Here is an 11,923-nt window from a genome sequence, read left to right as displayed (position 1 = left end):
TGCCGGCCCAGAATGCACCACTGGGGGCTGTGCTTGTGAGAGGAGGAAAGCGCGTGGTGGCCCAAGGGGAGTGAGATTACCTGTCTGTTCCTCAGGAATGAGGCTTTCCGGGGACAAGCCCCTGAACTGCGGGGGCCCCATTCCAGAGGAGAAGCTGCCACTAGAAAGAAACCTGGGCCCCGAGTGAGGGGAGACAGGGTGTGCTTCACAATTGTGCCCCAACCCATCTGGACTGCCCTGGAAACCACTGAGTTGTGCGCTGGAAGCCTCTCCTCGCGCTGCCCCCTGCTCACTGGGGGAGAGAGGCAGAGGCCACCGCCCTGGGCTCTAGGCCAATGGGAGGGGGCTGGGCGGTGGCCAATCCCTAACTGAGGTGGGTAGGTTCTGGCAGGCTCCAAGAGCATACCCCACTTACACCAGGTAGGGACAAGGCCCCCCAGTGAACCCTACACCTGGGATACCCTTTGCTGCCAAAGTCCATGCTCAAGCTGGAAGGCAGCAACTACCTCACAAAACAGGATCTGGAAGCTTCTGGAAACACACTCCTGGCATATCTGTTCCCATCCCCAGATTTAAGTAGCCTGCCAAAGTCCTCCTGTGCACCTCTAAGCCTGATGCCTCTCACCACAGCCACGTGGCAGCCCAAGGAGACCCTCCCCAGACCTAAGGACTCTAGAGGGCAGGGTGCAAGGAGAGAGAAGAGTGGAGCGACTCCTAAATGGCCACTTGGAGTCCCTGCTCTACTGGGAATCAGGGCTTCTGGATGGTTCTGGTTACATGGCTGCAATCTGCTGAGGGTTCTGAGGGTCGGGTGGATTGGGACCTGGATTAGGGAACAGATTGTCCCTAGTCTCCTGTTCAGGGCTAGGGATTAGAGTCTGTTGGGACAGGGTTAGGGAATGAGGGAGGGTTTACCCTCTCTTTTTCGGCAGAGGGCCTGGTCTGGGCCTGGTGGCCACCATGGAGGAAGAGTCCAGGCCCAGACAAGTGGGCAGGCTGGGCATGGGGGGAGAGCGGGCAGGGTGGGGCAGTGGTCACAGCTCTGACTCAGGCGTGGTGGCCAGGAGGTAGCCGCTTCCATAGCGTCCATTGGGATTGCTGCTGGTCTCCAGGGGTGATGTGTTGCCGGGCCCCAGATAGGAGCGGTGGGTGGGCATGGGGGAGGGCACCTCGCTGGGCACCTTGCTGAGGATGAAGCGCGTCTCGTCGTTCTCCTCCAAGTTGGAGATGTCCTTCATCATGCGGCCCTTCTTGTAGGACACAGAGAGGGTGTTGGACCCATCAGAGAGCAGGTGGAAGTGTCGCAGGATGAAGACCACCGGCATGGGCAGCGTTGCCACAACGATGAGGGTGATCAGGAGTGCCATGGCCCAGTTGGGGAAGTACAAATAGCGCTCCGCAGCCTGGGGGCGGGTGGCAGAGAGGGTCACTGCTCCACAGAGACCGCCCCCCTCCCAGGACTGCCTCTCCCTGTCTTGGCCCCCCGCCTGCATTCCTCTCCTCCCAGCTTGGCCCGGCTCCAGCAGGGATGGCAGCCATGAGGGGGTGCCACTTGCTTTTAGTTTATCGCCTTGGTTTAGGGATCTCAGTCTCTACATCTGTAAGGTGGATGGGTAACTCCACTTCACAGATGTGGAGAGAGAATTACGGGTTAGAAAGATTAGATAAGTACACTGCTCCTTCCGAGCCCGTTTCTTCCTTTGTACTGCAGGAATAATGCCACTTGTCTCTGCGTGGTTGGAGATTACAGTTGAGGTGGGGCCTGGCTGTAGCAGCTGTCCTCTAAAGGTTTATCCCAATTTCCCGTTGCACTGAGGCCTGGGGAGACACGTGTTCCCTGGGTTTCCGGGGCCCCACCCCTCACCTCCTCTTTGATCCAGGCGCTGTAGCCAGGGGGTGTCACCCCCAGCTGGATGATGCTGGCTGTGGTCAGCACAGCCATGCACAGTGGAGACACGAACTTCCACATGTAGAAGTAGAACCGGTAGGGTCGGAAGCCCAGCATCTCCGTCAGCTCCTGCATGAACCTGCCGGGCAGAGCAGAGGGCTCTGGAGCTGCCTTATCCTTCCCCACAGCCGCCTCCTCCAGGCAGCCTTCGCCAGCCCCTCCCACCCCTCCTAGTCTTCACCTTCAGGGCTCACAGTTCGAGGCCGGCTGACCCATCACACCACACTCCACCCAGGGATAGGATGCAACCCACCAGTCCCAACAGGCCAACCCGGGGCCTGCGCAGGGCACGGGACCAGCTCTAGAGAGCTGTGTCCACCAGCGCCCAACCTCACGTTCTGGTTGGGACCCTGGTTTGCCGCCCCCTGCTGGAGGAAAGCAGCAGTTTACTAACCGTCTCTAACCATTGGCTCTCTGTGTACAATTCCAGGAGGAAGGCAGGCTGTACATCACGTACTGCGTACAAAATCACCTTTACCTCAATTACACCTAACTGAAATCGGGCAGTTTCTTCTATTGCAGATGCAAGCAACCACAGTAGCATCAACAAATTACTATAACTGTCACCAATGGGTTAATTCACAGATATCTTCATATCACATTACAGTTGTTCAAACACAGGGAGGCATCACTTGTGTTCCCCACTACTTTAAGTTGCTACTGTTATTAGATCCACAACTAGATATTGTAAGTTAATGCAATGCAAATAAAGAGCATTACTATTTCACAGATTTAAATGGTATTTTGCTACTTTTCAAGGGAGTTTTCTACATAATCCCATATATTATTTCTTATGTATTAAAAAATAACATTCTGAGAAGGGTACAAGGGCATCACAAGTCTGCCAATGGGGTCCGGACCCACAGAGTTAGAGTCCTGCTAGCAGTGCCTTCTAGCTGTGGGGATGAGGCAGAGGAGTGCTCCCTTCCCTCCCCTCCTTGCTCCCTCCCGTGCTCTTAAGAAGCAGATGGACCTCCTAGGAGAGAGCCTTGGCTGCAAAACCAGGCATAGGGGATGGTCAGATTGAGTAGGGTAGTGGAAGTAGTGGGCCTTGCAGAGGACAAACACTGAGGCCACTGCCAGTGCTGAGAGACTAGGCAAGGGCAGGTCTTGGAGCTTTCTGGGGACACAGATTTGTCCTTAAATTAGGAATGAGGCTGGAGACTGACACTGAGCAGCAGTCTGCCCTAGGCTCTGGTCAAGAGGCTAGATCCCTTTGATTGCTGAATCTTCTTACCTTGCCTGACCCCAAACTTGGGCCAAAACCACACCTTAAAATTGAGAAGTCTATAAGTAAAGGTTACTGAAGTCAACAAGTTCTTTGAGAGCAGGAGACCTGGTGCCTCTACCAAGTGCTTAACAAGCTTAGAATTCTGAAGAGTGTCAGGACCAGGAAAGGGGCCACAGTAATTTAAGGCAGTTTAGATTGGTACCAGGATCTGAATCCTGGACTGCTGGGTCCTTGGCCTGACTCTCTTACTAGTCTGTCTTCTTTCTAGCTTTAGTTTCCCTTTGCAAAGGGCACCTTTCCCCTTGACATTCTGATTCTAAGATCTCCTGCCCATTCACAAGCAGCACTGATCACACAGGACTTTTCAGGAAGTCATGAGGGACAGAACTCTCTCCTGTCCCCTCCCCCACATCTCCCTTACTTCTTGGTTCCATAGATCCAGGCCACAGCGATGTTCTCAAGGATGACGATGACGGTGAGTGGCAGGGTGGCTGAGTAGTCATCAAACATGGTGACAAAGTAGTTTCCGGAGCGCTGGACGAACAATAGCCCCACGAAGAATGCAAAGACACAGCAGCCCACTACAGAGAGCCGGAAGGCCGGTGTGGGGGCAAAGGTGCAGGGTGGGTGTGGCACGGGAGTCTCAGGGTCACCCAGGTCCCTCCCATCATGCGGTCCCCCCAGCAGGCCAGCAGTCTCCCCTTCAGCAGGCATAGCCCACAGGAGGAATCTGATACTGAGGTGCTGGGATCCCCTCTACCAGGCAGGGAACATCCCAGTGGTGTGTCAGTCTCCTGTCTTCCATACCCCTCCTAGCACAGTGCCTGGCCCACAGCAGCTGTTCCATTTAATTGCTACATTGAATTTAAATGATTCATCTGATTGTTTCTGGGTTATCTCTACCTCAGTTTCCCCATCTGAGAACAGGAAGATATTCCCCTGTAGATGCAGGTGAAAGGGAGCCATGTATGTAGCCCAGCTCAAGTCAGCAGGGGCCAAAGGGAACTGTGGATACAGCCAGGAGCCCAAAGTAAGAAGGTGTGACAAGATTGTGGGCCAGGGCTGGAGAGGGCACCCTGCCCAAAACCAGTCAGCAGGCCCTTGTGGAGGGAGCAAGAGAACCCAAGTAAGAGGTCTCGCTCCTGGCTCAGGTTGGGCCCAGATTTCCAGATTTCTCCCCCAGGCTCCTGAGTACTGGTGGCTCAGTGACATAGCCAGGCAGCAGCTGTAACCCCATGGGTCAGGGCTTTCAGATGTGAGGTCACAAATGACCCAGCTAGAACTCCATTTTTCTAAACTCGAGTCAGAACAAGATCATCACCCTTGGGGCAGATGAGACCCAAGCGGGGCGGTGGGGAGCAGTTACCTGTGAACATCTCCTTGGGTACCTTGAAAGTGTCGATGATGGGTGTGGTGATGCCTGCCATGGTCCCGATCATGCTGCCCAGGCCCAGGTTGATGAGCATCAAGAAGAACATGACAGACCAGAATGGGGAGGCAGGGAAGTGTGTCATGGCCTCGGTGAAGGCGATGAAGGCCAAGCCTGTGCCCTGCACAGACTGAGGGTGGGGCAGAGAGCAAGAGCCTGTGAGGGCCACCCCCACCAGGGAGCCCCCTGCTTTTTTACCTCTGCCCTTGGAGCTTTAGGAATCACTGTTCCTTCCTTCACAGGGATCCTCGTCTCTACCTAATCCTGTTGGTTTGGGCCAATGCGTCTTAAGCTTTAATGGGCATCGGAATCCCCTGAGGGGAGTGCGAAGGTACCAGTTTGGGATTTTTCCCCCAGGACACCTGAAATCTAGCAGCTGTACAGGGACCTCACTGATCTGAAGAGACTGCTCACATCTAGAGATGGACCCAGGATGAGACCATGATGTCTTCTCAGATTGCACAGTTGTACTGGCTGCTCCTGGCTCTGCACTTCTAAGCCTCGGACTTGACTGGAGCAGTCACAGGCGTGGCCGCCCAGTGGAAGCTTGTTGGAACCTTTACAATCCCCCATGCCTAGGTCTCCCCAGGGACAGTAATTTGAGGGTCTTCTGGGGTGCAGCTGGTCTGGGGATTTACAAAGATCACTGGTGACTCTAACGTGCAGCCAAGGCCAGAAACCACTGCTTTACAGCTTGGGCCCCTGCTCACAGGGCATCTGACCACACTGCAGGCTGACATCTCTTACTTGTTCTCTTACAATGCCAGTGATGGTGAGGGCACAAGTGCCCCCACCTGAGTGTGTGATTCTGGTCCTTTAGATGCTCTTGAAGTTGTATCGCATGAAGAAACTGCTAAAAATCTTAATTTTATTCAGGGGCCCACGTCACACCCATAAGAATGGGGCAAGGCTTTATGGAACTTGGAGGGTGGACGTCTTGTGTGCTACCAGTCACCAGGGGAAGGAACCAGGTAGGAGACTCCCAGATAGGCTCTGCTTTTGATCACCCGGAGAGGGGTCAGATTGGGACATAGCTCCCTCAGTTAATGGAACCGACTTCTAACATAAAGCCCAGGCATCAGCCAGGGGAAGCTTGTGGTCCTGTGAAGAAGGGTGGGGTTGGCCTAGGCTATGGGAACCCACCCTGTCTCATGGGGGCCTTGGTTCCAGCCAGGTTCCCAGAACCTTGTGGATGTGTCTGTGACCTATGACCCCTTCTAACAGACAGTGCTCAGCTGTGAAAATGTAAGGCATCTCAACTTGGGCTTGAATATTAATGAAGAGACAGCATCTTTCTGCCCCAGCCTGGGGACTGAGGGCCATCATGGCAGTGGGATTTGGAGCGGGACAGCTGGGAGAAGGAAAAGAGGTATCGAGGGATGAACACATGGACTGAATACTGGCTCACCCACTGACTAGCTGTGAGACTTTGATCGAGACCTCCAACCCACAGGGTACTGGTAGGTAGCCACCGGTAAAACAGGGGGCAATACTCAACTCATAGAGCTGTTACAAGGCCCAAAGGGGATGGAGAGCCAAGGGCAGACAGCAGCATATTTCATACACCACAGGCCAGGCACTGTTAAGTGCATTATATATGGCAGGATGACACCTAGCACACAGAAGCCCAACTTATCAATGCAGAAGTGGCCTTATACCAACTGAGGGTTCTGAGATGTAACAGGTGTCTGCCTTGGCCCCTTGTCTAGACTTAAACCACCCTTGAGGCAGGACCTTTGCCTAACGGCTTTTTCTCTCATTCCCTCTGGACAAGTAAGTCTTTGCCTGCTACATAAATCAATGTGCTTTTCAAGGCTTTGCCCAAGCTCCAGTCACCCATGGCCCATCTCTGGGTTACTACAGGCACTAGGGAGGACAGGCTGTCCCCATAATACCTTATTTAGCTCATCCTCTAGAAGGCAGGGATCCAGGCCCAGAGTCGAGAATTTGTCCTCCTTTACAGTCCTGATGACGCTGTACATCTCTGCGTAGTCCTTGGTGGTCAGGTGGGAAAAGTTGACATGGGGTGGGATGAGGTCTCGGCTCAGGACATTGGAGTTGAGGTACCCCAGGATTTTCTCAGCATTCCTGCAGCACAAAGGGGAGAGGCCCAGGAAGGAAGGCAGGATTGGGATATTGGAGGCACCTCCTGGATATCCAGGCAAGATTCTCTCCCCTCCATGGGCCACTGACAGAGACGTCTCTAAACCTGTCTTACGGGCTAGGGCTGGGGACAGGCAAAGCTCTGATCTCATTCCTCAGAGGAGTGGAAGAGACCTCTCTCCCTGCACGGCCCACTTTCCATTCCTGGGTGAAGTGGGCAGGGGAAGGGAGGATAGGAGGAGCAATGCTACCTACTCGACCACACACTTCTCATTCATGATGTTGGCCTTGAAGCCCAGCACAGCAAATACCACGAGGGTGGCCAACACCGAGGTGAAGAAATTGATGAAGGACACCAGGGCAGCATCAAAGTGGCAGTTGTTGTCCTGCTTGTTGTAGCTAGAGAAGGCGATGACACCGCCAAAGCCCAGCCCCAGAGCAAAGAAGACCTGTGTGGCTGCCTCGCGCCACACCTGGGGATCCAGCATCTTGTCCAGCTATGAGGAAGATGGTGGCAAATGGGAGAGAACAGAGATAAAAAGATGATTTTACTCATGAGCACTGAGGTTCCTTCCACATCCCCTTCTCTCAGCCTCAACGGAGTTCAAAGGCAACATGGCATAGTAGTAAGAAGCCATAGCTGTAGGACCCTGGGCCATTCACGTAACTGCTCTGAACCTCAGTTTCCCCATGTGTAAAGCAAGAATGACAAAGGTGTCTGCTACAGAGGATTTTTCAGTGAGTAGGTAAGATGAAATAAATGCTAAGTGCTTGCATAGTAAATTTTCAGTTAATTAGCTGCTAACATCACTTACCTTGGAGCTGTCACAATAAGAATCAGCTGCTGGGGATACAGCTCAGTGATATAGTGTTTGCCTGGCATGCATGAGGCTCTGAGTTCAATTCCCAGTACAGAAAAAAAGAAAAAAGAAAAGAAAGGAAACACAACCAAGACCATCACAACTCAAGGCAATTCTACTCACTTAGACTACAGTGTGAATGGTGCCTCCTGAAATTATGCAGCCAACAGCCTGTGTAGCAGTACAAGAGAACTAAGAAAAGCTGATGCTGTCTCCACCTCAAACTAAGGAAAACAAAACAAAAATAAAACAAATCTTTCCTCTCCCTGTACCTACCTGATCTCCCCTATCCCAGAAAGAGGCCCAAGGCTCCCTCATACACATCTACATGCTCCAGGTCACAGAAACTGCCTCCACCCTAACTCGGTGCACAAAACCAATATACTCTCTGGAGACAGGCAGACCCTACCGAGACTTTCATCTGCTCTTATCCCTGCCAGGAGCCTCAGCCACAACAGCTTTTGGGTGGCAGTGGCAATTTCCAGAGCCATTTTCAGGTCAATTTTCCTTTTGCTCTTTATCCTTTCAGGCTGGGACCTGGGGAGCAAAGGTGGACAGGGTCCCAGCTCCCTCAGAGTTTACCTTCCAGGTATACGGATTACAGTGGTAACGTGGTCCCACGAACAGATGCTGAATCACAACTGTGACAAAGGTTGTGAAAGCCAGGTACCCGGTGCTCTGAGGAGAGGCTCTAGGGGGTCAGGAGATACCAGCAAGGCTGTCTGTGGGAAGGAATCTCTGAGCTGATGCCTCGCAGATAACACTGGAGGTTAGAGGAGGAGCATTCGGGCAGGGAGATGGTTGCAGCCCATGTTCTCAGTTGGCACAGAGGCTGGGGTGCAGAGGGAGATGGGAGCAGCCAAGCTGGCTGCAGCACAAGGACAAGGCAGGGTGGACCAGGCAAGGCCAGACAGGAGCAAGCAAAGGCCTTAGGGATCCTCGTCGTCATCCACGAAACCACCAAGGGGTCGCCCAATCAGATGAACATTTCCAAAAGAAGCAGATGGATGCAGCAAGAGAGTGGGGAGGACGCGCACTCTAGCGTCCAGATGGCAGGTGGAGGTGGCTCTGCCTAGGAGATTTAAGCAGGAGAAACCAAGGCATTGGAGAGGGAGAAGCCAGGGGGACAGTCACCGTTCAGGCCTGCATGCTGAGTACATTAAGGTGGCAACAGGCCAAGAGGAGCAGGTTGGTGGGATTGGGCGGCACGGATCAAAATGTTAGTTCTGCAGAGGGTGGGTTGAATGTGTCTTCGAGGCATTTAGGAAGAGATGTCAAGTGGGACGGAGGAGTTTGGTGCTTAGGAGAGGAAGTACAGCTGGAGACATGGGTTGGGAACATGGGTGTCCTGGCAGGAAGTAAAGCTGTGGCTTTAGATACAGAGCGAGAAAGGCTAGTGCCTGGGGCCGAGTCCATCTCCGGTGCTGTTTCGCACAGGGAAGAGGAAGAATCTCCCAAGGGAGCCAGGGGAGCAGGCAGGAGGAAAAGGAGCCGGGTGCATGGTGAGGATGAAGGCCAGTCTGCCCAATGACAGGCACCGAGGGAGGGAGTCAGCAGCCAGGCCACCGGTGGGCTTCAGAGGAGCTGTTCAGGGAGTGAAGGAGAAGAAGGTAGGTGGAGGGAGGACAGGAGAGAAGCAGAGGGGAGGAAGTAGAGGCCAGGCAATACACAGCCTTTGGAGCAGCTATTCTTAGGCTGGGAGGGAACAGGGAATAATTAAGAAGAGGCAATGGAATCTGTGAGGGTAGCTTTTTTTGTGTTTAGTCTTTGTTTTGGATGGAATGATTTGAGGATAGGACACATAAAAGCTGAGGGAGCACAGGGACTGGGGGAGAGGCAAGCTGTCTTCCACAGGAGCCCCTCAGGGTGCCCTTCAGAGAGAGAACTTTGTGCCTGTTTTCCTGTAAAGCAAGAGATGAAATCACCTGGTGGGAAGAGTGTGCTAGAGGGGGAAGAGAGAGGGGTCAGAGGGGCAGAAGTGGCTTTGATGGTCACGGTGGAACATGAGAGGCTGACGTGGCCAGAGAAATGTGGCAGGGCTGCTCGTGCTGCTGGGCCCACACACCGGCACAGGAGGAGGTCTAGCTTTTAAGGTAAGATGAAATATTATCCTTCCAGAAGCAACCCAGGCCCACAGACCCTAATCTAAAAGCCCCAGGGTCAGACTGGTTTTGGACTTCAGGTCTCTGTTTGTAATTTTATTTTAGGAAGGTAATATGGTGCATATGCTACATAATTATATAATCCCCCCCCCCGCAGGGCCTGGGGAAGCACCCTGTAATCCAACACATTAGGATTTCTGCAGCAGAATATGAATTTTCACACCAAGAGAATCAATAAAGGCTATAAATAGCATCACATCTGTGCAGGTTGTTTTGGCTCCAAACGAGTTTGGGAGAACAAAGCAAAACCAAAGCAGCATTTGTTTTTCAAAGGGCTTTGGATTTTGGTATTGTGGGTAAGGAGATAGGAGCCTGTCTGCACCTTAACAGAGATTTAGAGATTACAAAAAGGAGAAAAATAATCATCGTTGCCCTGAGAAAAGATTTCCGTAACTTCTCTTTTGAGTGAAGGTTTTAAATGATCCTCCCCAAAGGCTCCAGAAGCGAGTGGAGCAAGTTAGCCTTCACGGTGTCCGCGGGTGTCCACTGTGACAGTGCCACTCTGCTGGAGCCTGGGTACTTCCTTCAGCCTAGAAGCTGAGACCTACCAGGAAAGCCACAGGCATTTAGGTTCCAGCTAGTTAGTATTAAGTGCGCAATTTTAGAGTGCAGGTTGAGTCTAGTCCTGTCCTGAGCATGACGAAAATCTTCAAAAGCTTCCCACTGTCCTCTGGAAAATCTTTCTGCATTCTTCTATGTTCTCAATGCTGTAAACTCAGTACTGAAGCACTATGGTCTCTCACACATCTGGTGCTGGCCCTGGCTGTCCCCTCTGCCTGGCATTCCCTTCCTCCTACTCACTTTCTGATGAACGATTCATTTCTCAAACCCAGCACACATATCACTCCTCTGTGAAGATTTTTCTGACTGCCTGTGGCAGAGTCAGCCAGTTCCTGTCAATGTGCACAATGCAGAATTTGTGTGTCTTCCTTCCTGAAATGTGTGCCTAGGGCTGGAGCCCATCTCCTGTCTGTACGAGGCGTGCCCTGTACATGGATGGAGTGGGGAGGAACAGAGAGACAGAGGCTGACCTGACTCCTTGGGGTGAGGAGCTGAGCAGAAGAAGGAGGGGCTGTGAAGCTCTACCAGCCTTTTTGGACTGAGATATAGTCTTCTAAGGCAAGAAGTTTCTTAGGACTTGAAACTTCTAGTTTATAAAACAACTACTTGATAATTCTGGCTTTCTCCCCCTCCCCCACCCTTCTGGTAATTATTCTTGTTTGATCTACATCAAACATTACTATAGTTTTTATAAAAAGTTCCAGACCATCTGTGAGATTCAAATATTTGCCATCATTAGGGTTTTCAACACTTTCTAAACCTAAAACAAGATGTGGACAAATTCCTAGCCCCAGTCACTGTGCAGGCCCAAATTTCCTACATGGAGGCAGCCACTTGAGGGGAGATAACACAGTCCCAGTGGCATGCTCAGAGCTGGTAAGAGCTGGGGGGTTTTCTCAGAGGACAAGGCAGGACTGCTGATTATGTGACAATTTTGGGCGGAAAGAAAAGCCATCTCTTTGTTAAGATTGTATCTATAAATTTTTCCATTTAAAAATTTTTATTATAACCTCAACAAAAATTGAGAAGATAGTTTAATTAACTCCCACTTTATCCACTGCCTGATTTTACCAAGGATCAATACCTTGGCAATCTCATTTCCTCTACATCCTACCCATTTCCCAACCCCTACACTACTCTGAAGGAAACTGATGGACCCAAATCCAACACTAAGGCCCTGGGACATCAACTGAGGGTTCCAAAGCTTGACCTTGAAGGAAGAAGTACCCTGGATGAGTGTCCCCTTGGCCTCTCCATCCCCAGTCTGTAGCCCGAAGGGATAAACACAGATTCCTGCCACTAATCTGGAGAAAACTGAGTCAGGTGCCCTCGCAATGGAATACCTGTTCCTTAACTTTAAAGGGGGCTCTTGCCAGGCTTGATCCAGGCCAGGATCAGGGTGCCCCCATGTCCTTTCCAGACATCAGGATGGGACTGCAAAAGGACAGACAGGAAATGGGCTTTTCCCTCTGAAGTGAAGCTGGCACCCTCCTCAGGGTGCCTACTCTGAAACCAAGCAACAGCTTCCTGTTGTCTCTTTGGCACAATGGCTGAGTCACTTCCTCACACAGAGAACAAGGTGTTTCATGGCATTTGACTCACCAGCATGAAGATGCCTCTTGAATCTAC

General features: G+C 52.0%; 1 protein-coding gene across 3 annotated transcripts in view; it reads right to left on the bottom strand.

The window, feature by feature from the left end:
- Positions 1-6: 6 nt before the first annotated feature.
- The window catches only part of Slc6a17 (solute carrier family 6 member 17), a 42,411-nt gene continuing 30,494 nt past the window's right edge, over positions 7-11,923 (bottom strand). For 2 of the 3 annotated variants that reach the window (XM_010606013.3, XM_019204805.2), the window contains exons 7-12: positions 6,967-7,208; positions 6,504-6,696; positions 4,546-4,738; positions 3,601-3,760; positions 1,865-2,027; positions 1,035-1,403 (exon numbers count right to left, since the gene is read on the bottom strand). In XM_010606013.3, the coding sequence (XP_010604315.1) occupies positions 1,035-1,403; positions 1,865-2,027; positions 3,601-3,760; positions 4,546-4,738; positions 6,504-6,696; positions 6,967-7,208 (1,320 nt within the window). Of the gene's footprint in view, positions 1,404-1,864; positions 2,028-3,600; positions 3,761-4,545; positions 4,739-6,503; positions 6,697-6,966; positions 7,209-11,923 lie in introns of all 3 variants that reach the window. The other variant, XM_019204806.1, reaches the window with a different exon arrangement.

This window comes from Fukomys damarensis, unplaced genomic scaffold, assembly GCF_012274545.1.
Source record: "Fukomys damarensis isolate Sample0158 unplaced genomic scaffold, DMR_v1.0_HiC HiC_scaffold_33, whole genome shotgun sequence".
Lineage (NCBI taxonomy): Eukaryota > Metazoa > Chordata > Mammalia > Rodentia > Bathyergidae > Fukomys > Fukomys damarensis.
Note: the sequence above shows the minus strand (reverse complement) of the source record. Positions and strands in the feature narration are given on the sequence as shown.